General features: G+C 41.3%; 1 protein-coding gene across 4 annotated transcripts in view; it reads right to left on the reverse strand.

The window, feature by feature from the left end:
* Nucleotides 1-3,121: 3,121 nt before the first annotated feature.
* The window catches only part of SEMA3D (semaphorin 3D), a 133,068-nt gene continuing 108,326 nt past the window's right edge, over nt 3,122-27,863 (reverse strand). For all 4 annotated transcript variants that reach the window (XM_059847458.1, XM_059847456.1, XM_059847455.1 and 1 more), the window contains 7 exons: nt 26,683-26,905; nt 23,537-23,625; nt 21,672-21,713; nt 20,270-20,427; nt 18,179-18,243; nt 15,862-16,001; nt 3,122-6,135 (listed from right to left, as the gene is read on the reverse strand). In XM_059847458.1, coding sequence (XP_059703441.1) covers nt 5,722-6,135; nt 15,862-16,001; nt 18,179-18,243; nt 20,270-20,427; nt 21,672-21,713; nt 23,537-23,625; nt 26,683-26,905 — 1,131 coding nt within the window. In that variant the 3' untranslated portion in view covers nt 3,122-5,721. The remainder of the gene's footprint in view (nt 6,136-15,861; nt 16,002-18,178; nt 18,244-20,269; nt 20,428-21,671; nt 21,714-23,536; nt 23,626-26,682; nt 26,906-27,863) is intronic.

The raw sequence follows: 27,863 nt of genomic DNA on the forward strand, positions 1-27,863 counted from the left end.
CAAAGTCCTCCTCCATGTAAAAGTGGGGTTATCTGCTAGACCAGAGTCTGAAAGGCAGGAGACAATGGGCTTACTGAAAAAAGAAAAGATCAAGCAAGTAAAAAATGAGTCTTGCCACAGCTGTCACACCAGCTGTTTCAGACACACATTGGCAAGTGAGACCCTCAAGATTACAATTTATTATGTATCCTTACCTGCACAGAAAACAAATACTGGTGTTTCTCACACATTCTAGTATAACCACTATTTTGTTATGTGGAAATAAAATATTATAAATCTGTTTTGTAGAATTACTAATGAAACTTTTTTTCACATGACTTCATTTTTTCTGCTGTAATGAACTTACTTTACCAACCTTGAAATCTGGATTACAACTGCAAAGAATGTCACACTTCAGCTAGCGACAGCAGCCCAGTTCAGGGTAACATTAGCAACACTACGGTGAAATATTACAAGAGAGACCATTAAAAGTTTATAAAATGTAACAGAATATATTAGAGAGACATGTGGGCTTAATTTTCCATTCATATAGATGTAATTCCTTAGACCTCCATGTCTCATCCATAACTGTGTGCAAAAAGATCCAGGCCACTATACTCCACAGAGCAGCACACAGATTTGGGATTTGACTAGCAGACTATAAATAGATTATAGTGTACTTAGGCTTCAGTTCAGTTCCAGGAAGATTTTAATCTCCACTGTCAACAGAGACTGAAATGAACCTTGACTCTTGAAATCACATTTGCTTTTTGCAAATTAACCTCTGTTACAAAATAAGTAGAAAAGATATTTGTATATGCACTCCTGTACATATAAGCCTGTATGAAAAAATGTCAGACAACTCAATTTCCATTAGCTGTTATTAAATATTGAGACATTATTATGGGACACAGGCTGATTACATGATCAATGAGTAATATTAACAAATAATTATTCATTATCTAAAATGTTAAATGAAGATCAATACCCATAATGGTTCGAATAAGAGGTTCATACCATTTGAACTGCAGGAATCTTCTGATCTCAAAAGCACATTAACCAGGGGGTATCTGTTGCATTTAGCCTTATTACTTCATTATGAGTGACATAAGAACTGGGGACAAAATCTACATATGAACTGGAAGGTACTCAGGTTCTTGGATACCTCAAGCAGCTTAACTGCTTAGAGGGGAAAGTATTTTCTTATGGCATGAACACACATTCACACCTGTTGTTGGAATGGTTTCCAGTAACAGAACCAGTTTATCAGAGTAAGTGTTAATACTTTATTCCTTTTCCTGCTAATCCCATTTTCTGTTTTATTTTAACTGACTGCAAGATTGCTGCAAAGTTTAGAGCCCTGCTGGGCTTTAAAGCTTATATCAGTTTTCAGCATTTTTATAACTACAGCTCACATTGTATTGGTTATTCTAAGAGTCTGCTTGAAGCCACTTTGGTTCAGTTGAGCACTGACCTGTTGCTGAAGTAGGGTCAATAGAAAGATTTTGTTGAAGAAAAAGATAATGTATTAATAACTGTAATCCCTATTGAATGCACATTCAAATAAATAGATCATATAGAAGCAAAGATTAGAATCATAGAACCATAAAATTGGAAGAGCCCTTTTAGACCATTTAGTCCAGCTGTGAGCCCAGCACTGCCCTTGTAACCCTTGAACCACTAAACCACATCCCCCAGTGCCAGATCCAGGTGCCTCTTAAATACCCCCAGGGATGGTGACTCCACCACCTCTCTGGGAAGCCCATTCCAATGCCTGACCACCCAGGCAGCAAAAGCATTTTTTCTAATATCTAATTTGAATCATTTCTGCCTCAGCTTAAGGCCATTTCCTCTCATCCCCTCACTGCAGGCACAGCAGAAAAGGCTGGCCCACACCTCGCTACTCCCTCCTTTCAGGAGTTGTGGAGGGTGGTGAGGTCCCACCTAAGTGTCCTCAAGACCAAACACTCCCAGCTCCCTCAGTCATTCCCTAGAAGAGGTTCTCTAGTCCTTTTTGCCCATTGCTGGACACACACCAGCATCTCCTTGTCCTTTTCAAACTGGGGGGGCAGAAGTGGATGCAGCACTCGAGGTGCGGCCACACCAGTGCTGAGAACAGGGGGAGAATCTCCTCCCTGGTCCTGCTGGCCACACTATTCCTGACACAGGCCAGGTGCCTTTGGCCTCCCTGGCCACCTGGGGACATGCTGGCTCGTGCTCAGCCATGGTGGACCAGCATTCCCAGGTCCTTTTCCATTGGGCCACCTCCCAGCTCCTCTAGCCCGACCTGTATCACTGCAGGGTTTTTTGTGGCCAAAGTGCAGTGCCTGGCACTTGGCCTTGTGGAACCTCATGACATTTGAAACAATGCACTAAGGGATCTGTTAAAAAGCTACAGTTATTAATGCGGAGGCAACTTTTTTTTCCAAGCTGTACCAAAAATTCATTCAATTTAAATTTTTATGGCACTCTTGAAAGAGGCAGGGCTCAGTTTCATTTTAACTACGGGCCTGTTGTGGCTCATAGCACAGCTCACAGCAGCCCAGCTGACCCCCAAATCATCGAATCGAAATTCAAGCAGACTTCAAGTTGAGCCTATAATTACACTAAAGATTAAACCCCTTTGAAAAGTGGGGGCTACTCCTCTGTTATGGTTTCTGGTCTAGGTAATCTTCTGAACCTCCCTCTGGGACTGCAGGTTGTGGTAAAGACCCATGGCTCCTCCTGTTCCTATTCCCGGGCTTGCACTGCCGAGTCCCACCTAACAAAGCCAGGCCTTAGGTCCAGTAGTGATTCTCAATCTATCCCTCTCATTCCTGGGTCTCCAAGGTCCTGTGGATTCCTTGCTTGTGTATTACCTGCACAGTATGAGGTGTGCTACCCCTGCCAGCTACAGCATTCATCTTACCCAGTGTATCAAAACACAGACTTTTATCTATGTGGGATTATTAAATATGTTCCCTGGGGTGGCATGAACCCAATGCAACATACCGGTTTGGAGGATATTGAATTTATTTCCCATGATGGAAGAGGTCTTATATCTCACTTGGGGTTTTATGCTACCACTGTACCCCAGACTGATGAGGTAATTTCTTTAAGAATCGTATTGCAAGAACATTTGAAATAAAAGAAATGAAAGTAGTTTTTAAGAGCAATAACATTTTAATTCAACCATTTAAATCTAACGTTCCCAGTACTGAGACCCTTACCCCATATTTCTACTAAAGTCAGTTTGGGGGGTTTCACTTGTAGAATACAAACCCCCAATCATATCCAAACATTAATCAGATGATTTAATTTTCACGGAGGAGAAAAAGTATGAAAAAAGACCCTGCTTTGCTTTTTGATGATGTAGGCCAACGTGATGAGAGTTGTCAATCGAAGTACCATGTCACCACTGATGAGTAGAGTGGATCCTTTGCCAGTGCCTGTGAATGCAGCCCACCTGACGTTCCACAGCCTTGGTGTGGTTCCACTCATTTCCTTAATGCCCAAGAAAAAGAAATGGGGCTTTGTGGACTGATAAAAATCTAATAAGGAATAACTAGGCAGGTTCTGTATGGTGACAGCATAATCTTCCAGCCAAGAATATTAAGCATCCATGTGCTTTATATGTAGTAGTTTAATACCCCCCATACCTTCCCTAAGTAGTCTTAATTGGCCTTAAAATCAAGGTACCCAAATTGATGAGCCTCTTGTGAAATGCCTGGTCTACATTATTTTGCAGCAAAAATGCCAAAAAGTTCTCTGCATGTTCTCAAAGTACTGTACGACTGGTTAGTATCTTTAGCATCAGTCTTTCTGCTGATTAAAGGTCCTGTGCTGAGAAATTCCCTCCTCCCCACAGATGTATTTTATAATATTTAGCACTCAGTGCTTTACACTATCAAAGCATTGTATGCATGCTATCTAATATCTCCTAATTAACTCATACATCTCCTATTAAAAAAGCATCTAAAATTAATGACATATGGTATCGCTGGCTTTTCTACAACACATGCAAACGCAGCTTTTGGGTTTTACAAGAAACGTGGGTAAGCTGAGATTCCTTCCTGAAATCTGAAAAGCACTTTGCCATATCTGACTTTCAACAGAGAGGAAATGAACAACGATGCAAACTGGACCTTCACAATTTTAGATCTGTGACTGAATGCGCTCACAAACACCAGCACGGGCGAGGGCTCCAGAGCCAACAGTTTTGGTCCCTTAATGAGGTGCACATCAATTGCACGCCTTTCCCACAGACTTTGCTCTCAAGATCTGTAGAATGCATGAGAAACAAGTAAAGTCTGTCATTTTGGTATCCATCAAAGCTGTCTTCCATGTGAGGAAGTGGCTAATTTGTCATTTCACACTCAAAAAGGCGTGAAAGGCAAAACGGAGGGAGGTTCGATGGAACAGAGGAGAGGGGGGCTGTGACTCAGCCATCAGAGGAGACAGCAGGCCTGATTTTGAGCTTGTGTTTGTTGCTGCATATCAGGAATAAAATCAAACTGAATAATACTGGTGTAAAGCAGACAAGGATGAGGCCAGTATTTCTTGTTTACATGTAAAAATTTACATTATTAAACCCAAAATATAAACCAGGGAACAAGGAACACTTTACAAATGAAATTATGGTATACAGCAAATTTCTAACTTACAAGTTTTATTTACACGTGGACATCTCTTATTTAATTATAATAAAAGTATTAATTCCAACAATGCAAATTTTCAACTTAAAAATACATAAGACCTTTGAGAAAAAATCCCAAAGAATACACACATCTGAGGAATGTCAGCTCCATGTCAAGAGCACTGGTCTCAGTCACTACACATTTCCCTCATCGTCTTTCATTTTAGCCTTGTTGTTGTCTTTTAATTTTCTTTTCCTCTGCATAAAACAAAGCCAGCAAAGGGCCAGAGAAACAGCCAGAGTTGAACCTTTAGAGGCACAGAAGAGGTGCAGGCAAGAGTCCCATTATTTGTTAATAGGATTTGTGCACATACCTCCCATGGACCACTTAGGAAATTTACTCCCAAGCATCTCAGTGGCAATTTCAATTAGAGTCAGCATTTCATTTCAGCAGATGGACTGCAAACTGGTGGCTACTCAAACACTAACAAGTAACACTCGATAATTCCCCTCTCTTAAACTATGATTATGCTTTCTCTTTTTTATGGGCAGAATGAATGCTGTCCCTAAGCCAAAACTTAATTTGATTTTTTGCTGTGCCTCTCTGTGCTAGCAAACCCCACCCGTGTGCCTGTATACAGGCCCAGTGGGTAAATTAGGGGTATTTTTGCAGATCTGTCACACATTTCTACCATGCTTCTTATTCAGAAAGATGCCAAAGAACTGGAAGTACATCTGCCTTCCCCTGAAACATAGCCACCTCTGGGGTGGAATGTGGCAGCAAATGTTAATATGGGAACACAAACACTAAACCCTATGTGAAAATTACAAAGGAAGTAAAGAACACAGCTCACACAGTCTAAGGCTACCCAGATATTAGCTAAAAGTGTACACTTTTTTTTTAATGGATGCATTTGAAATGATTGCCTGGTTTGCAGCACTCCAATAAGGAACATCTCATTTGGCATTGAATCCCACTGTACATTCTCACACAGATTAACAGTGATGGTAAATTTTCTGATTTCAAGAAGAAGCAGTACTAACTCATAGGCAAGATGCACAAAACCAGAACACAGTATTTTTTTTGCTAAACGGAAAATGTCCTTTCTTTAAATAGCATTTACAAACTACGTCGATGGTGGCCTGGCTGGCTCGTGGTGCCTTCGGTTTCGCTTTTTTTTCATCTCCTGCACATGCTTCCACTTGGCACCACCTTTGTTCCGCTGCCGCCGCTTCTCCCGGTGCCACATCTGTTCACAGTACTCATCCAGGCTAAAGCTGGGGCTGCTGACGAGCTGGATGTAGTCCTTGTACCTCAGCCGGGACTCCGTCAGCAAATCCCTCACCCGGCCCTCCTCATCCTCAGTCTTCTGAGTGCTCTCCATCTGTCCGTTCTCGATGACGTTTAAGTTCAGCTTCACGATGGTGTGCACGAAGGTGTGCTCCTGGGCTTTGCAGAAATAGGCTCCAGCGTCCCTCCTCTGCAAGCTGCGGATCAGCAGCCCATGCTCTGTTTTAATGATCCTTTCATCAGCCTTCAGCTGTGGGGTTGGACAAGAAGAGAGCACAGGAGGTGAGTCTCATAGCCAAAATGAGATGGGTGTCAATGCTGTGCTGAGGTGGAGGCACGGCCTGGTTGGCACATGGCGTGTCCCATCCCTATGGTGCAGCTGGGACAGAAACCAGCAGTTCCCTCAAGGCCTGAGTCCTGTTCCTAGCTGCAGCATCTGGATCACGGACACTCAGCATGCAGTAGCAAAAGACACATGCTGTACAGCTGACAGGACAGACAGCAGCACTCAGCACAGCACAGTGCAGTGAGTGAGGCTGCACTCTCCAAGGAAGGGGAGCTATTTACTGCCACAAATCCCATCATTCTTTTAACTGCTCTTTTTGAGGTATCTGTAATACACCTAAAATACCAGAGTGCTAGCAGTGCTGAGGCCCTGTTATGATGAATATGAATACTACTACTGATCTTTACAGTGAAATGTTGTGTTTCTGATCTGCTTCAACCAAATTTTACAAAAGGAAATTGATGCTGGCTTTGACTCACTGAGATGTGATTAAAAGCAGGCAATAAGGCTGGACGGTTACAACAGTGTACAGATCTATTATTGCTAAGGTCTGTGTAGAATAACTTAGAGAAAAATCAGAATTAAAAAAAACCAAAACCCCAAACAAAGAATAAGCTTGCAAGGGGGAGCTGAAGTCTGACAGCATAGAGCCGTAATTTCATTTAGGAATAGAAATATTTAAAAAATGCAGGGCCTCACATGTTATAAGTAAGGTGCACCTTAGACTAGTAACACTGCCAGGTAAGTTATGTATCTGGTAATCTGAATATTATTTCTAAACCAACCTAAATCAAAAAATAGCTCCCCCCCTCCAAAAAAAAAAAAAACCCAAAAAAACCAAAAAACAAAACAACACAACAACAAAAAACAAAACAAAACAAAAAAAAACAAAAACAAAAAAAAAAAGGCAAACAACTAAACGCAAACCAAACCAATAAACAGGATGGGGCACTGGGTACCTAAGTATTTTTGCATCTGGGAAACACAGAAGGTAAGTGATTTGCCAAAGACCATATAAAGATTAGTAGCAGAGGTGGCAGCAGAAAGCAGAGCCCTAACTCCTGACATCCAGCACCAGCATTTCCTTTGAAAACGATGCCGGTTTGTCCCAGGCTGTTCCCTCCCAGGCACGCTGTGTTCTGCTGCCACACAGAGGCTGCAGCACAGCTGGCACCCACAGACCTGGACTGCTGCTGGAGGCAGCCTCAGCTCTGCTGGCAGCATCACTGCCAAGGGGGAAAACTTCAGCTCAAGTTGGGTAGTGGGTTTGAGAAGGGGGAGCTGGGGGTGGAAAGAACCAACAGAGAATCTGCAAAATTTCCCAGAGTGCACATCTGACCCTCCAGCAAACTTCAGAGGGTGAAGATCAGGGAGGCATAAAGATGACTAAATTAGATTTATTCACAGCGGGTAAGCTACACACTGTTTCTTTATGTAAAAAATCTGCACACGATTCCCTCTGCTACTCCATGGGAAAAAAATTATACATACATATGATTCTCCATCTGTTATGATTCTAACTCACTAATACTTTATCATAATAGAGTCTCTTGGAGCAAAGAGATGGATGAGATGACCTTATAGGGCTTTCAGCTTTATCCTTTTCTAAGTTTCTATGACAATGACTTTGAAATCATTAAAAAAGTTTTAGAGACCATATTGAGATCACCAGAAAAAACAATACATATAAATATAACACAACCAGAGACAGAGATTTTGGTTTCCTACTGCTTCAGCTGTAACAGTCTTTAGTAACATATGCATTAGACAGGTATGTAGGAAAGTCATATGGATGGATGGATACAGGCCTGTGTACTGCCACAGACAGGAGAGCAGCAGACACAAGAAATAAGCTGCTATAAAAGCAGGTCAGATTTTGTAGCTCTAGTTGCCTGTTTCTCTGGCCAAGTATTTTTTGGCTCCCGGCCCCAGTTGTTGGTGTTGGGAGCTTTAGTTTCACTGTTTGTAAACTGTATATAAGCATATCTACTCAGTACCCGGAGGGTGAAATGATACAAATTTCAGGAAATTCCTGTAAAATCGATTGCCCTGACAACAGGTGCTACATGAGCACAAGCTACTTCTGATTTACCACACTGAGTTTAAACCAGATAAATTATGGTCAAGCCACATGCACAGAAGATAACAGGGAGACAAACTAAAAAAGGCTGCTCTTCTTTTGCAGAACCCACGGCACAGGGCACTAGTCTTCAGCTGGATCAGCGAGTGACACTTCACTCCAAGTAAATGCTCCTTTTTTACAGTAAAAACAGGAGCATAAAATTTACAAAAGAATCCACAAATAAGGAGCTGTAGGCAGAAATATGTCTAGGACAGGTGTTTCCTTGTGGTGCTGTGCTCCACAGAGAGCAGCAGGAGCAGGGGCCAGGTGGAAGTGCTTGGAGGCCTGGCTTTTGCAAGACAACAAGAAAATCCCTTTCTTCTGCCCAGGCTTCATGTCAACATGAAGATCCACGTTTGCAAAATTTTGGGAGAAGCCTGGGAAGAAGCAGCTAACTTCCAGACATTTGGGTTTCATAAGGCACTGTGCAAAGACCAAGTTCCCACATTGCCTGAGTGAAAACAGGACTGATGTCTTTGAGCTTGGGGCTTGATGCAATCGCAGCAGTAGCATCTGCCTGCCGGTGGCTCTGCCACTATTGTAGTCTAGAGCCTCTTGACAGCTGTGCACCTCCCACACTTGGAAGGGCTCCAGCTGGCTGTTTGGGCTGGCTGGGTGCCAGTCCAAAGTGCCCTCTCTAGGGCTTTGCCTCTTTTCAGTGAAAGAAAGGCAGAATAACAGCAGATCTAGACTTGAAAAGATCACTGGACCCCCAAGTCCAGCACCCTGCTACTCATAACTATTTGCCATTTGTGTAACAGCCATCCCTTTTTAGTCATAAATGTGTTAACTGATGGAGCTGTCCCCTGCTCTGCCTTGGGACACCACAGAGAAAGGTAAAAGTCTAAATTGGTTATGCCCCTTAATCCCAGCCCATCATGACTCCTACTTTCAATGAAGCAGTGCTCCTACACAGTGTACTGTGTTAACCTTGGACACTGATTTAGGGTGACTGTCACCTCCTCCTCTGTGACTTTATTGTTCATTCCTTTCCTATCCTCTGGCAGGATAAAATTATGGCTCCGATTTCACACATATTGAGCAACACTTCATTACTGCTTTCCCCCCTCACTTCTCTTTTTGGTATCCTGTTTATGTTGTTTTACCCGTAGGTTCAGAACTCCTCCTGTCTTTCCTCTCTGCTTTCCTCCCCACAGGGCTCTGGAGTTTCATAAACACCTGGCATTTCATTACTTGGTAGTAGATCTTTAACCTTTCACTTGAATGTTTAATGTGGTCTTTGGTTCCTGACCTATAGATCTAAAATGTATTTTATTAAATTCTGAGGGAAGTGAAAAGATTACTTAAATAAAAGAAATTTCGTTTTGTTCAACTGTGGATTCACTGTTTCACCCCCCATCAAGTCAAAATCAGTAACTCTTCCAAATATTTCTAAATAGGATTTAGCAATTCAGAAGTACACAGGCTTAAATTCATAAAAGCTTGCTGACATGTCCTTAAATTTGAGCATACAATAAAACTTTAACACGAAAGACAGCTTTGTTCCAAAGGAAACAAATCACTCAAAATGAAGCAACTGATTACCAATTGCTTTCTTTTCTTAGTGAAGTGGGAACAGATTTTTGATGAGACTGTATCAACAAATTGTACTTTCATCTATCATGATAAGCATAAAACATCAGTTTTACAAAACTTACATTAACAGAATTATGGCACATACCATAGATTCTGGCAATGTATGGCAAAGGAAAAAGAACTCCATGCAAATCTAGCACTTGCTTTTTCACAACCTGAATTTAACAATGAAGGAAAAAAAAATATTGCCAATAATGATGGCAAATCTTTAAACAATCAGTAAGTTGGAAAACAATCAAGGATTTGAAAGTGCTGTGGCACCAGGTTAGGTCAATGCTTTTTGTCCTTTGTTAATGATGTGTCTAGATAGCTCCCTCTTTACAAATAATTCACATGTCAGCTCTTTCACAGTTAAAACACTGCACCTGTCTGGGAGAAGAAAGTGGCTTCAAAGCCTGCCTTTCCTCATTAATCAACATGTGAAAAAATGTTAGAGGTAAAGCTGGACTAATCATGGGTTAGTGCAACCCCTGAACAAACTGAGAGAGGGAGAAAAGAAAATGAGGAACATTTGCAGAGAATTCACATTCATCTTCGTTTTTCTATTGTTTTCTTCATCCTCATCATTTGACTGGAAATAAAGATCACTCTAGGGTTTTTCTGACATTATTGTTACACATGACTGTTTCTCTTGTATGGGAAAATAATAATTTAGGTACAACACAGCTGTACAGTTAATTTTTTTTAAAACATCTTTTTTTTAATTCACCAACAGCCTCAGGAAAAATGAAGAATGTGCTGCTGGTAAAATGGCATTATGGACACGCATGATTCCTATTAGTTTCAAGGTGAAGTTCTTCTTACTTACTTCTTACTCTGAGACTAAACTTTAAACTCCTCCATTCCTGTTACTTCTCCAATATATCCAAATTAAATCAGAAATGTCACTCAGTACAGAGTTACTTCTCCTCTTTCCCAATGAAACTGTAAAAAATATTAGTCTTACTTAAGACATTCAAGGTATTAGAAGAAAAAAAACACAATGAATTATACAGTAAAATAAAAGAATGAAAGCATGAGAACTATACATAGTCCTCAGGCTGCAGAATTAATCCCTTTATTTCTTTTTCCCAACTCTCATGACCTTCTTTCTCATTGACCTAAAGATTCAAACACAGAATTACACTCCCCTGGCAGAAGGAACTACTGGAAATTCAGTCCTTGCTGTGCGCAGCCCTCTGCCTGACTCAGCCATCACCCAACTTTTGGATTTTAGGGCTGGCACTGAATCTGTGGCTTTCTTTCTTACGATTCTGCTAGACCAGATATTTGTAACAAAGTTGCCATCATAATGCAAAAATCTCCAGATGCAAAAAGATACTGAAACTTATCTCTTGGATTAATTGAAAAAAAATGCCTAAAATATGGAAAGAAACATCCCTGCTGTGATGGGGGAGCTAGGTCACAGCCTTGTGCTTGCAATATGTCCTGCCCAAAAGTGGGTCCAGCTCTTGTATCTACCAAAATATCAGATGGTCATTAAGTTTGGTCCACCAGGAAAACACAGTATGAGCTGCGGGATAGGAATGTGGAAAGGCTGAGAACTGCTGAAGGAGATACTGGAATACCCCCAGGCATTTTGGTGGATTTATTTTCACCACCAGGTATAAGCAGAGCAGAAAGAAGAAAGTTTAAAGTGATCTGCACCTATTTTGTCACTTTGGACCATCTGGTTTGTTCTGTCCCCTGCTACTGAGGTGGCAGCTTGGCAGATCGGGAGCCACAGGGAACTGAGGATGAAGTGAAGCCTAAAGCAGAGGGGCTGAAGCTTTTCAGAGCAATGAGACACCAGAACTAATGCCTTTGTAGGGAGCCATGCCATTTGCTTTTTGCAGTCCTGACACTTGTTATATACATAAAATAACACAGGACTTTTTTTGAGAAATAACTAGTATCTGTTTAAAGCTTCAGGGAGCTTCAGCAGTCCAAGACACTACGAACAGATGACGTCCCCAGAGTTTTTTATGAACTCCAGGCACTGAAACACTCTCCGTCATCCCACTGACTAACGCTGCACGCACAGGAACAAACATGATCAATTGCGTGAGCAACACTAACCACAAAAGCACTAGATATTTGACTCCTGACCTTAAAACAGCCCTAAACTACAGGGAAATGTACTCCCACTGGCAGCAAAATGACCTGGTGACAGCTTCTGTACCACAGGAGATCCTGTCCCTCCCCGCAGGTTGCTCTGCCTGGAAGTCACATTCTGAACCATGACCTTCAGGGTGAAATGTCGGGGACATCCTGCTGGGCCAAATGCTTCCCATCTACTCTGGAGTTTGCCCTTTCCCTTCCCTCAGGAAGCTGCAGTGCATGTCTGGGACAGTGCAAAGCCATCTCTCTGTAAAGCCAAGTTTAAAGACTTGCTAAGATATTACAGCTCCAGCCCTGGAACTAAAAGTCCGTAACCTAAGTTCCAGGTGCGTGGAGTCATTTGCAAAGCATGGTATCGTCATCACAATAAGTTACACTGCTAAGACATGCACCAGAAGAATGCACAGTGTTATTTGAGCAATCTGCTGCAGGAAGGGAGACAGAGAAAGCAGAAAATATAATTGTAATGGGAAAAGTTATGGTAGTGCATTGGCTGAGCAAAGATCAAGCTATACATTAAATATGACCTCAGTGTTTCTGTCACATATGGTATTTTTGTCAAATTGAAGTACTTTGAAAAGAAAGTCAATTACTCTGCTTCTCAGATTTTCTAGGAAGGTCTCCAATCAGGTTTTTATACTGATGAACTCATTTTCACTGGTAAATCACATTAGAAAACCTGGAAACCTCAATTTCTGGATCTGGAAATTATTAAGGGATTAACATTTTAACATTTCACCCTTATTCCATCAAATAGGAGGAATGATTGTTCAGCATCTCTACAGACCTGGTCAATCATTTAGGGATCCATAAATGAAATTAGGAATTTAACACCCTGCATTTGAAAACATGTAATTTCTACATGAATATAGTTATCTTAAAAAGTAAACAAAAAGTGTCTTTTTTTTGTTTTTTCTAGAAATTATGTCAAACAATTTAATATATGCAAACAGAGTTTGTTCAGGAGTTCAGTTTTTTAGGATCCTGAAACTAAGCTGGGTCAAAATACTATAAATTATTATTAGAATTTTCTGGCAAGCTTCAAACAGAACTAATATCTATACACTGTGTTTAAGTGACCTGATCCTCTAACCATCAACATGTGTATATCCATTTCTATAGGCTATTGTCTTCAGACTGGAAAAAACCAAACAACCAAAAAACCCCCCAAAACCCCAACCAAAAAAACCCCAAAATCACCCCAAGAGCTGAGTTTTACCAAAACTAGATCACAGAGGCACTGCTGTGGATTAAGGCACAACGTGTGACAAAAAGCTCTTTGCCTACTTTTAACATTCATATTGTAGAAAATTTGTGCACATTTCTCCTTCAAATTTTCTACTAAATTTGCCTCAGAGGTTAATCCAGCCTTTTAGGAAAGATTTACTTTTCTCATGCAAACAGATGTCAGACTGTTTACACAGAACAAGCCCAGTAAACATTGCTGTTAATGTGCAAAGATGAATTCTGTGTGCTTGCTGGGGCTTCTAATGCCACCACACATGTGCACACATTTCCTAAATCCCTCCCAATGTGCACATCCTTGGAATGCTGGCAGTCCTGCTATGTTGGACATCACCAGACCTGGGTAAGGAGCATTTGGATCAGAACAAATAGGAAGGGCCAAGTCACTGCCACAACAAACCTCCTGGAAATACAATGCCTATCAAGAAAGAGTATAGCATTTATTAAGGCTATGCTATACATGTTAGCAAGCTGTAAATTTGCTCAAAAGTTGGTTTGACCTGCAGTTTGTTCTATGATCAAACAAGAAAGACAGCTTGAGCTTGGTTCCATGACCTTCAGAGGCCTAGCTGAACCTGTGATTTATGAGAAAATCAACTGATAATATCTTTTTCCTTAAATTGACACAGATAAAGACTCAAAAGCAGCCCTTCAAAAGAGGCTTTTAAGTCTTGAAAGTGTAATCTCTTATGATACAGAAATATTACATTCTTCACAGGGAACTGGCTCCTTTATGCAAAGTTTATAGTTCATGGTATAGCTGCAATACATTCTTTTTAAAAAGATTGAGTCTTCTGAAAACTTGACTTCTCATTCATAAAAAAAGGAAAGAAAGCCACACAAAAGGAAAGAAAAGCAACAAGAACAAACACCCCTTATACCCCTGCCCCCCAAGTCAGAAACCTGTTAACTATCTGCTTAAATTTACTTTAAAATTAAATACATGATAATAATTAAGAAAGTACTTTACTTGTTTCCCTGATCAAATATGTGAGTGCATTTACAAACTGCTGCCTTAGGGAAGGTGAGCACAGAGTCTGCTGTACAGGAGAGTAAAGGTAACTCCATTTCAGTAAAATGAATGACTGTAGGTCTTTAAATGCCAATACACTTCTAGCTGGGTGTGCCCTTCAACCTCCTGTGGCTGAGAGTGTTCTTGGCCATTTGATCAGAAGGCTTTTTTTTATTTCCACATACAGGCTGTAATGGGGCTTACAGGCAGTATTTCAAAGTAGGAATCTCTTTCTTTTGGTGCTAATGCACCTGTCTAAAAATTGATTACACTTTTTTTCCCCCAGCAGAGGAAAAAAGTTTTGTCAATCCCAAACGTGTAAGAGAAGGGGAATAAATTAAAAGTACTGGAGCGTTACAGTCAATATACAGCCTTGTAAGTTTTTGTCTTATCTGGTAGAAAATCCCCCAACTCTGGCTTTCTGGGCCAAGACATAACTGGGGTTACAACTTTGGGGTGAGTACCATGAGTCACATCTCACCCAGAGGGGATTCCCTCCCAGACACCTGCCCTGCCTTCAATTCCCCAGCCCCTGGAACGGACCAGCATGTCCTCTGCACTCAGGAAGTCTCATAGGATGAATTATCACTGAGGGTGGAACACCAGTTGTATGTTTGATAGTTCCTGTCATTTAAACTAATTTTTGTCGTGGAAGAACATCTAACAAAAAACCATATCTAGCACCTGGGACCAGATCCTTTGAAAGGGCAGTTCATTTCCCTTCTTCCCTGTTGCCATGGCTGCCATCACAGCAGGACTTGGACTCAGACACAAAATCACTCATGTAACAGAAAGGCTATGAAAACTCCTGAGGTTTGAAACTCACTCACAAACCCAGTCAAAACCAGTCCCAGTACATTGACCTTTTAGTCATGTTGAAGAGCCCTTCTGTCACTAGCTCAGAGAGGAACCATCAGGAATTTGTGCAGGGGGTTTGTAGCAACCTGGAGGCTTCTCCAGAGCTTCTCCATCAGTGACAACCCCAAAGCTCCATCCCAAAAGAATTAAGGGCCATCACAAATCTCACTGCTTTCTACACCAGATGCAAGGAGCAATCCTTAACCTGAATTCTCTAAATGCCATTTAAGAAAAAATCTCAGACTCCACTAACAAGAAAAAAAGCAAATAAAAAGCCTTTTAACCACAGACCATTCCTCCTCTGGGGAGAGATGGAGAGAAGCAGCAAACCATACATGCAATTCTTAGCTACACTGCTCAACATGGTAAGGGAAAGCAATCAGAAACTAAATAGAGCTGAGACTTTACTGAAACATAAGGTTTTGAACATACTTTCACCTACAGAAGCAGATGCATTAATTATTGGACAAAACAGCTTTGACTTTTTAATCACTTAGCTATATTATCTCTCTTTTTATTTTTTTTTTAATAAGATGGGCAGGTTAAGTCAAAATAAATATCCAAATCTGCTTATGATACAGTGCAAATGGCTTCTCTCTTCCCCACTGCATGCCCCAAATGGTGATAGCAGAATGCTATGTGATACCTGAGGTGAGGCAGGGAAAAGTAAAACATTGACTAGCCCCAGTAACTCCTGCCTCTCAATGCTCAGCTGAATTCTCTATGGAGGAAACCTGCCTTGATGATTATAACTTACCTCTTCTCGATGTTCTTCTCCAGAGCGTTGAACATACCACCTAATAGAGGCTTGCTGGGACTTAGGAGTACATTCCAGAAAAGTGGAATTAAATTCAATGCCAAAAATCACCTTTTCATCAGCAGTTTCATGACTAATGCCTGGAAAGCAAACATGGTACAGGAGATTAACCCTGACCTGCTTTTTAAAGCAATGGGAAAACAGCCTGATTCAGAACAGATGCTATAAGAGTGAGTGAATTATAAAAACGCAAAAGGAAACTTAACTTTTAGCTTAAACTATAACTATGAGGATTTAGAGGCGGCTGCTAACCTTCCTTCAGTGCAACTGGTTTTTAAGGAGGTCAATAAAATCTGTATCATGAGCTTGCTCCATTTTAAACTTGGGGCTTTCACCTATGAGGAATTTAAAAGCTGACCTGTATTTTTCCTTTAAGTAATGCAACTACTAAACCTGAGCTAAACCTGTTAAGTTAGATTGTATGGTCTGGTTTGTTCACCCAAAGGAGTCACAGAGCTAAAGTAAACTGAAGTTTGCTTCCCTTCACTGTAATTTGAAATGCCATGTAGTATGTTTCAGAACAAACACTGAAGGAGCCATGAGGAGATCTGAAATCCTTTCTTGGTCTTCTGTAAATCTGAGCAAGTAATTTCTAATCTCTACGTCTTTATTTTTTCTTCTAGTCTTTTTTATCTGTGTCTTATCTACCTTAGCAAGAGACTAAAGCTGTTTCTTATGCCCTGTGAATAACAGACAGGAAGGTGAAAACAGTGATGCCTCCCGAATCAAAAGTTAGCTCCACATCAGAATTAAAACAATTTTGGATCATGCTTTCAATATAACAAATACCTGTATGACATCTATAGAAATTCAAGCTCTCTGCATCATTTCCCTGTGCCACTAAGATTTAGGTAGAGCCAAACAACTTCATTCAGCCAACAAAGTCTCTGGGAGAGCAGTGGATTTAAATAAGTTTGGGGACCACAATATTACTGATTATCACAAATGGCCTAAATAAGCCAAGAGCCTGGAGTGACAAAGGTCATCTTCATGGGTTTATGGCACACAGGATTCACTCCTAGGTGGATAAAATTGCTATTTGGTGGCACCATGTCAGGGCAAAGAATTAGTACCAATTTCTGTGCTACAAGACTGTAGATTTGTCTAATAAAGCTAACTCTTCCAGTATCTCTTTATCCTTCCAGGAAAATGTGACACTGTCAGCCTTTCTGCTAGGGTTTCTATAACCTTGAGCTTTGCACAGTCTCAGATATCAGTGTTTGGAGAGTCATGGCAAGCAGCAAGCAAGGAAATTCTGGCCCTTGGGATGAACAGGAGTTTTGTCGTTGACTTTGATGGAAATGAGATCCTACCCTGACTTTTTAACTATGTCTGCAAGCACACATGTACAGTCAGAGCCCTCTAGACTGTGCAACAGACTTGAGGCTTTGATCCCATGGCAAGCAGCTCTGATTTCTGCACTGCCTCCCACTGAGGTCTGCAGCAGGGACCCAGCACCGCAGCCGCACGGAATAACCGGAGATCAATGGGAAGGGATGGCTTGTCCCAAAGCCAGTGTTCAACGTGGTGATACAATCAATACTGTTTTGTCTGGATTGTTCACTTTAATAAGCAGCTAGAAGAACCCCAGACAAAGCCAAGCTCTGGTTTGAATGCTATTCATTTATTTTATGCTGCCACAGAGATTGCTGTGTAACCGCAGGGTTTCACACTGACAGTGCTCACTGAGAGAGAAGGGCTGCAGATGCCAGAGGAGCAGCCAGACCCTTTGGCATCTGAAAAGAGGGTGTGGGAAAGGGAGGGGGAAGCAGGCAGGGGGAAGGGGGGTTGTGTTAATAACAGGAGTCTTTAAGTAGCTGTGGGAAGGGGCTGGTTTGGCAGCTGCAGCTCAGCCTTTGGGCCACTGTCAAGCGGCAGAGGAGAGATGGCATGTTCCCCACCCAACCCTGCAAGCTTCCTTATGGGATTTGCTGCCCTGATTCTGGATGGAACATCATGCACACCCCATTAGCTACCTTCAGAGACGTGTGTGATGTTCTGGTGTCAGGGGCATACCTCCCTGCTTGGTGTGAGTGCTGGGGAGGGTTGCCCATAAGGGATGCAAGGGTGACATCCCATGCTGGCTGTCCCTCACCAGCTCCAGCTCTGAACATTTAACTGTGTGAGGGCTAATGGATATGAAATGTGGCAAGGGCAACTGTTATGTTGAGCTTAGCAAGTTTTTGGAGACAGAGACTGTCACAGCAAAATCTGCTGCCTAAGCAACAGAAGAGCAAGAAAGGTGAAAAATACTCACTGTCTTCCACATCCCAGCACTGTGCAACTGGGTCTCCATACTTGACATCCTGCCTTCTGGCTCGCCTATGGGAAGAGCATGCAAACTTGTAACACTTCAGACATAATTGCTGGAATGCAACAATAAAATACAGAGGAGCTCAGCAGATGTGGACTTGCATTGCTCCCATCCTACTGCTGACAATTACAGTCTTAACTGAAACCAGTCTCACCCTCAAAGCAGCATGTGGCCTTGAGAGATTTGTATAACTGACATCAAGAGAAGAGCCTGTGATTTGGGAAAACCACTGGGAGAGAAAAGGGAAAAAACAAGAGAAATATATCTGCCTAAAATAAAGAGTGTGTAAAGCAGTGACAGAAAGAGTCTCTGAACTTGCTTTAGGAGCACAGGTCTAATGGTGGGGTGGACTGTGTTGCAGATACCTAAAAACATTTCATGTTGTAGATCATGAAAAAGATCTGAAGTTCAACAGGTGATATTCAAAATTAAGCTCAGTAATTAGCCCAAGGTAATACTGAATAAAAAAGCAATTATTAAAATGAAGAGAGAAGAGCATGTATTTTAGTTTGTTAAAAAACAATTGACAAATCTTGATATCTTTCATCTTAATGGACAGAATACACATAAGGCAGTGGTCTGAGATGATCTACTAACTTGCCCACCAATCTTTGGGTGTGTTACATGAACTCACTGTGATTTACTTTTATTTCAGTGTAATAGCACTAAAAAAAGAGTAAACTCTTTCTCTGTGTATGACAGCATTTATTTCACAAGAGCTACGGAAAAAAAATGGCAACTTTTTCAATTTTTCAGTAGAAGAATTGGAGACCCAGGAAAGAACTGTTTCTTTCCCTACAGCAGCAGCAGTGGGACCTCCCGTGTGCAGAGCATGGCCTCGGAAGGAAAGCAGGTTGCTAAGGCTGATCTGTTCACTGAGCAAAAGCTATAGACATGTTGGAAGCACAGCCTTCAGCACAGAAGGAAAACATTCAAGTAACTGATCTGCTGCAGGATTCCCAGGGCCAGTCACCCATCCTTTGTTTGGAGACACAGACTTTTAGCCTTCCCTCTAAGCTGCACATCTGTTAAAAAGCACGGACCATCGATCTCCGTGTCCCAGCCCACCCCAGACTTCAGCAAGCCTCATGTGTCACTAACTTTGCAGTGAGCCTGAACACTTGCTTTTCTCCTTTCTTTTATGCTTCTCTGAATTTAGTTTGCTTTGGCTATGAGGGAGAACCCATAAAGTTTCTTGACACCATGACATGATAACTTATGAGTCATTAACTTCAATGGCTCAGGACCCAGCCCTGTGACCCCTAAGGTAGTAAGTGTCATTCCAGAGCCTGAGCTCTAACTGCAACCCCACTGCAAGAATTACTGTCAGGAGGACTTTGTCCAAAGCAGAATAAAGAGGCTGTGAAGAACTCTGGTTCCAGCTAAATCAGCCAAAAACTTCAGGAGACACATCCAGCAGCTGAGGCACTGCACTGCTAGACCCTACAGTGTGCTCTCCCTCCATCCAGATCCAAGGTGTTGTCCTAGCTGGTGGATACAGAAAATTCAGATCAAGCTTCTTTCACTGTGGAAAGACTGCTGCCAATGTGGTCAAATCATGGTACTCAAATCTCTGTCTCCCTCTCATGGCTAGACCACAAATACAACTGTTGGGTTAGGTCAGGGAATTAAATATATTTTATTATTGACCACTCTGGGATGCTCTGTTAAACTCCGCTTTCTAACTACTCTGAAAAAGTCAGAAGCTTAAGAGGGGCTCTTGCCTCTTGGGCAGAGATAGCCATAGCCTGGACCTCCATCTGAGCATTTTGAGACTTGAAGCATTCAGCATAAAAAAGGAAAGTGATGGATTTATGATCTTAGCTGCCATAGCCAAGTTACTGTCACACACACTTAAACAAAGCTATGTTGTCTTCACAGCTCTTCGAGTAGAAATGTGAAACATGGCCAGAGTATGATCACATTTTAAGGCAAATGATATGCTAAGTAAAAAGGCAACAAGTTGTGAATTGGAACATCTAAAATTCTTGCAAGCAGCAAGATCTTTTACAGCACATTGTGGGGTTTTTTTACCTTTTAGAAGTGGGGGCATATCTGGAACAAGAGTTTCCATCCCAGGCACAGTATGGGTCTCTGGCAAGGCAGCAGTCTGCACAAGCCTTCCCATACGTGTGACATCTGTGCAGAGAGAGCTGAACCAATCCATCCCTGGAACCAATGTACAATTGTTGCTGCAAATCAGGCAAAGCGAATTAATTAGAAGTGATCTCCAAGTAGCCAGTGTAAAAAGTTCCCTTCTTCAGTGCCACAGTTGCAGACTTTTAACCTTATCCCAGATTTTGTAAAACAAGGGAAAAATTCCTCCTTTAGTGTGAAATGTTTCTCAGAGCTCAGTGTGAATTGGCCAGTGCCCATCCATCCCAGCAACACAGCAGAGAGGAAAGGGGACTGCAGTCCTGGAAAGACACCAGCATTCAACACCCTCACACCTTTAGATGTGTGCTGTAGTAAAAGATCAGAACCAAACCACGGAAAGAATGGCTTAATAACACATTTAAAAACGAGGGCTGGATACTCATGATGTTGACAATCTGGGAACTAGGGGTGACCTTGTGTGGATAAACTTCATGTTCTGCTTCTGATCCTCAGGTAGGACAGGGATAATGTTACTGCCCTGTCCCCAGCGTGCGAGTGGGACGCCTGTGGAGCCAAGGGTGGTCCAAGCTGGAGCTGGCTCATGCAGCACTTCCATCTGGCCTGCCACCTTTTTTCATGGGAGATGGGACCCAGCTGTGCTGTGCGTGCCTGAAAGCCAAAATATCTCCTCCCGTGTGAGTGAGCCGTGTTGTGCCAGAGCTGCTCTGGCCACTTCTGTGGGTCAGGGAGGGGTGGCTCTGGTGTCACGCTGCCTCCTGAACATGCAAGGAGCCATCCCAGAGCTTGGAGCTGCCATAAAACCCTTTCCCATCAGGAGATACTGCGCTGGGACCGGCCCCAGCGTTGCCAGGGTTGGACCACCCAGATTCAGGCTGCAATTTTAGAGGAGGGGGACTGGTTGTGTGCATACAAATTTTAGCACAGTGAGGCCCTGATCTCTCCTGACTACTAATAAAAATAAAAACAAAAATAGTAATAATAATTTATTGCTAGATTGTAAAGAGACAAGTATTTTTGGAGGCTGGAAAAAGAATGTGCATTGGCTTCACTTACAAATCCCACTACCACACTTACAAATCCCACTACCATATGACTAAAGGTTTGTTTCCCTGAATAATTACCAGCCTGGGTACACAAATTACTGTTTGTAAGCAAATAGGAATTAGGCAGGGAAACAATTTCAAACATATCTCCTTCCTTCCAGTTACATTTTAAGAGCCATCCATGGAAAGCCTGGCAACTAAGCAACAGGCATCACCTGAAAATAGGTGTTCAGTGTACCCCATATCCTCCAGTAGTTAAATGAGATTATGATTACCTGTTTCTGAGAAATCTCCATGGTCGAGATAAATGAAGGATGCTGAAAAAATAAAGCAGCAAGATGTATTAGTTTACAAATTCCCCGCTCTTAGTGAAAAAGAGAGCAAAACTTAACACACAATAAGCAAACAAAACTACAGGTTCGTTTGCATGGTTTAAAAAAATATTAAAAAAAAAAACCCTAAACAACAGAAAATCAAGAAATTCATGCTGCCAAAAAGAGCTCCCATAAATTTCCCCAGATGGAAGGAGGGAATTAGCTTCTCAGAGTTTGCTATCTACCCCATCCTGGGCAATGAGCCTTTACATCAACTTTAGTTCATATTAAGCACTATTTGAAAGGCTTAGCTGCCATTTCAGGGATACATAGGCAGATCTCTGCACCAGGATATATTTCATGGCTATGAGAGACAGTGAAATTTTTGCCTGTAACTGATGTAAGAACAGCACAAAGCTCAGGGTATTAGCTATCACCCAACAGAAGAATAATCTAAGCCTATTGTTTAATATTAATGCAGTTTGAGGAAATAAAGCACATTTTTTCAGCCATTACCCCCTTCAATTTTCTGGATTCAAAAACATGGAGGTAGCAGTTATAAACATTACCAATAAAAATGTGAAGGAATGTCTACTGAGTATAAAAAAAATGACCTCTTTTTTGTTTTAAATATGATATGGCACATTTTCCCTTGACGTTATGTTTTAAGAATGCAGCAAATTGGTGCACATACTGGAACTGCTCATTATTTGGCAGGCAACTGAGTTATCTTGGTATTTTCTGAGTGATATTTATAACTGGTGTCCAAGACAGTGGGAAGAAGACATAGAGATCCTTTAAATCAAAGCTTCATCATACACATGACATATCAAAAGGCATATGAAGAAATGAACTCTTTGAAATAATTGTTAATGATCCTGTGCTTACCATTGGAAAAGTCCCAAATTCATTTATTCAGTATGGACAACAATTTGGGCTGGACAGCACATAGCAGAGAGGATGTGTGAGAAATTAATCAAAATGCTGTGGATGCAGATGAACTTTGATGGAAAAGAAAAGTGAAAACTAAAGAAGAGCTGTGTAGCATGAGAAGAAAGCAAAGTGAGAATGCAAAGAACTAAGAAGAAACTAATAAATAGAAAAATAAAATCAGAAGGGAAGACAAAGGTTTCCATTTTTCTGATGTAAAAGTATGTTGCTGTCAGCTCCTTTACCAGCACTAAAGTTAGTCACAAATTGTGCCTGTGCAACAAAAAGAATCTTGGGCTTTTCACAAGCTGTATTTATCAAGAAGTCATTGGTGTTAGCAGGGTTCCAATTACAGAATACCCAAATCAAAATGGTCAAAAATACTGAGTCAGCCTTCACCAATAAATAAAGGCACACTGATAATCAAAACTAACTTCTTTTTTATTTTCCTAATGTTTTCAATGCCTATTGTTGCTATTTTAAAGGATTTCTCTGCACCCATGGAATTTCGTGCGCTTGTTTTTTAAAAATTATGATTGTACCTTAGAATACTGTCAATGGCAATTGGGCCATAGAAAATTTCACAATAAAAAAACAGTACTACTATTTTAATAGGTATAAATAATAAAAAATGTGGGCTCATAATAAGATTTCAAACTAGAACAAAGCAGGCTAAATTACACTTTCTACGGGTTTGAAAAATCATGGTCTGTTTGGTTTTGGACATTTTTCAATTGACTTGCCCAAAGAATACCAAGGCATTTAAAAATTTATGTAGTGTCCCTCTGGAAACTTGAATGAGCTCCACTAAACAAACAACCAGACAGACAAAGCCAGTTTGGGCCATGAAGTCCCCTGAATAATATTTAATTGATGTTGTGGCTATTCATGCTTACCTTGAATATCTGCAGCTCTTCCAGGACCACCTCCTCCTTGGTCCACTTCTCCTTTGTGATACTCACAACCTTCAGGACTGTGCCTACATCTGAAACAAATGTGCCTCATGTAAAACCCTCAGGTATGTTTCAATAGATGTGAGCCACTCCATTTCCTGCCCTGTAGATAAAGCTAATCCATGAGGGATGCTGCTTTCCAACCACATCTATCCCCTCTGCATCCACTACAGCCTGCAGAGCTCTCTCCATGCAGTGTATTTATGGTTTCACTGTATGGCTGAGCCAACACAGTCACAGGCTGCTCCTGGCAGGGATGGTCCAGCTCTCCTGCTATACAAACACACACACACAGACAAGCATGTCCATGCTGCCAGCTACAAGTTTCTCCACATTTCCCTGAGCCAGAACTGGGGCCCATCTGACCCCAAAGAGAACTGGCTCAGGGGACTAAATTGGCAGAAAATGATTTCCTCTTTTTTACAGAATTAATTTGTTTCCAGTATAGCTCCTTAATCAGAAGTAAACTTCATTTTAATGCAATGAGTTAAACAATGCACTTTTTATTTTTTCATTGAAGGACTTTTTCTTTTTAAAAACCCAACTTCATTCAGCATCAAAATCTTCATTTATTCATTACTTCTTTGGAGTCATCTAGAGTTTTAAAGTTAAATCTATTCATCAATTTTAACCTGGATTCTTGCTTGGTGAAAAAAAAAAGCTGCTCATTTCATGTCAGACCATTACACATTACTGAACCTTGAACAGCCTTAAAAAGAGCTCAGAAATTGCTCAGGGGAAGTGGGTTGGGTGCTGGGATGTGGGAATGATGCAGTGCAGCTGAGTCCTAAACTCTACACATAGCAGTGAAATAATGAAAAATAATACATTACAAGGCAAAGAATGAGATTTTCATTCTTCTTTTCCCACACTACTGAAGTTCACATTACCAATCAAAGCCAAATTATTACAGTTTGCCTTATGAATTAGCAGTTTTTTCCAGAGTTTGTTTGACATAATTGCCAAAGTCACACATGTACAAGTTGGCTGTGTACATTCAAATATATAGTAAGCTACTGATCTTCTGCTGCTCAGCATCTTCAGGGTTTTTTGTTATATCCCTATTCAGTCTCTCTATATAATTGAAATTTTATCTTTGAGTTAATTTCTTTCCTTACAATGAGTTTAGAGGATAAAACAGAACAAAACCACCCACTTACAGAAAAGATAACTCACTTTTAAGGAAAGCATTGCAGAAAAAGAAATGTTTGCATATTGTGGAGTGCCATCTAGTGACTGCATGGTACTTGCTGGCCTTGACACCTCTAAACCTGACTACTTACACTTGAAGTGTTTGTCTTAATGCCAGGTAGGAACAGTTAACCTTGGAGTATTTGATTGTTGGTCTCCCAATATAATTTTATTTCTACAAAAAACTTTAAAATAGAGGACAACAAACATATGAAAGCAGCTTCTACAGCCACTAAAAGAATATTTTGTACATTTTTACAAGTGAACTCATCTTCTCAGACAACTAAATTTCAAATTATTTCTTCGCACTCTTATCACAAGGAAAGTAAGTTGCAGTGGGCACTCCCAAATCCTAGGCATCTCACAGTTTGGGACAGAGTTCCTTTTCTCTGTTGACTATATTAATACTGCTCTCAGAAAGCAACAAGGATTTTCCACCATCATGCCTAAAGCTCATCTCCATCCTTCTCAGCCAGTGGGGGAGCAAACAGCATTTTAATGGTCTTTTTTAATGAAACTGTGCTTTCTTCTCTGACACCACTGTACTGACTTGGGATCACAGAGAGTCTGTGACATTGTCTGTTTTTAGAAGACAAGGGTTGTGAAACCAATTTTGCTGAAAGACATGAAAGTTCTGAGAGAGAGGCTATCTCTAGACTCCTGTGTGGTGTAACACAGGTAGAAAACTCTTCAAGGCTGAGACCACCCACATTACAAGAGATGATGCTCTCTGACAATTCACTCCTTTCCTCAAGTTACTTCAGAATACCCACACATATCAAATTGTGCTATATGACAAAATTTGCTCACAAGCCAGATAAAATGCTGGGCAATCCAATAGCACTGAGGTGGGATTCAAACTGAAATCTTATTTTCCCTGAAGCTCATGGCAGTAGCTCATCCACTGCACTTGGATAAACCTTGCCACCTCTATGTACCTCAGTTTCACCTTCTCTGAGTTGGGGATAATGGCAATGATCTCCCTACTAAAGCACTCAGATCTACCAGTGGAAAGTGCTTGCTAAGACCAATACAGAATGAGAGTGAGACAATGTTGAATTATGAAATAAGAACAAAAAAACCCCAGTGGAGTAATATGGTAGATTATTATTTCAGAAATGTTATGAATAGGTATATTCGTATTCCTTAGCATACCTTGCTGTAGGGTGATTCATCCAGTGATTCTAAATTTAATTACTATGGGACAACTAGGCCTTTTCCTTAAGGCATTTATCTACTGTAAAAATGTAAATAGATAAATAATTATCCAGAGAAAAACAGCAAAGCAGTTTCTTCTTTAACAGAATAGCTTAACCTCTCTCTGTTCAATCCTGGTTGTCACATTTGGAGCTTTCATGTTGATAATTTTTATCTTTTAAATTAGTTGAGTGGAACTGTTGCCTTAGGCTCAATTTGAAATCCTTAACTGTTCAGCATGACATGAGATAAAATGCTGAAGCACCATGTCACTACTGATAATAGGAAACACTCCTTGAAGCTATCGAGGTAATTTCTGTTTTTTTTTAATAGTTTTATTGATGTGCTTTCAGCAGGATGTGAGACTACCATGTAATGTAAAGACAGGTAGTACTTGGAGGGTAAGAAAGTTCAGGTACTCTGACCCCTTAATGGGTTATCACCTAGGCAGCAGGAGGCATTTAAATCCCAACAGTAGTAATACCCTGAACTGACAAATTAATTTAATTTAAGCATTTGCAGGGAGAGCTGGATCAGAACCAGGAGCACCTACATGCTTCCTGAACACACAGGAATTCACATGCATGGGAAAAAGATGTTAACGTGGAGCTTTATTCAGGTTTATTCAGAACCTACTGGAATAAAAGTGCTCTTAAAGAATGAGGTTTGTGCAGAATGACACTGGCAGCTCTCTACCATACCTGTCCCTAGGAAAATGACATCATACTGCCCATCCTCTGCCATGACGTGGTCCACCACGATCTGCGTGAGGCGATAGTCCACGTTGATGCGCGTGAACACCGGCGCTCCCGTCACCGGGTAAACCGACTTGTGCATCAGCGGGTGCCGCCGGATGAAGCTGATGACTTCGTCAGGGAAGTCCCTGGTAGACTTTATGAGCGGATCGTAGGTTTTGCTGGGACACTGAGGGACAGAGAACAAGGAGATGAGAGGAATTTTAGGGAAGAAGTACAAGTAGAAATCAAGTTTTCCGCAGAAACATTTGCAAAGCTGGTCATAATCATATTTTTCAGTGGTTCTTCTCATCCAAAAGCAGCACTTGGTCACCAATACCTTATTTTTGAAAGATGTGCTTTAAAACCAGCGAAATTCTCATGATGGGCTGAGTATGGGTGCAGAGAATTTTACCTCCTTGTCCCCTGTGACACTCACAGCCATAACACCAAGTTTGGTATTTTACACAGACAGGGAGAGGAAAGAAGACCTGTCGTGCTCTGCAGGATTCACTTCTGGGCAGAGCTAGCAGCACAATTAAATTTGCTGCAGGCTGCCCGGAGCAGAGCCGGTACCAGCACAGGGGCTGCCATCAGCAAGCCGGGGCTGCCCTCCCGTGGCTGCTGCGGGAGGAGCGCACGTACTTGAAGTGCAGCATCTCAAGGTTTTCCTGCTTTCAGTGTTTCTGTTCGTCTTTCCAAAGCTGCCTGAGTTGCTACCTGAGTTTCTGCCTCTGGCCTGAAATCAGAGGCCATAACTTTTATCTGTATATGGCCAGAATTCAGTTCATTTTCAGTGAACTGTACTTCATACACATCACACATATTTTCTTCTAAAAAAGGTGTATTCTCAGGATGCCAGACAATCCCTGTGGCTCATTATTTCTCCAAATTTACTTCCTTAATCATTCAATGAGCGGATACTCTTGACCAGGCCCACGGCTCAGCTGCGGCAGCATCCTTTTCTCTAGCTGTTAACAGCACAGTCTCATCCTCTTCTGCTCCTTCAGACAATTCTCCATGCTGGGGTTCACTCCCACCTCTACTAGACCCCTACTGACAAATTGGTCACTCCACTTGTTTCTTTAGCTTACACAAAGTTGGTTCCAACACATCTTGCCCAAAGACCGCCCACAAACACACTTCTT

Source organism: Haemorhous mexicanus, chromosome 5, assembly GCF_027477595.1.
Source record: "Haemorhous mexicanus isolate bHaeMex1 chromosome 5, bHaeMex1.pri, whole genome shotgun sequence".
Lineage (NCBI taxonomy): Eukaryota > Metazoa > Chordata > Aves > Passeriformes > Fringillidae > Haemorhous > Haemorhous mexicanus.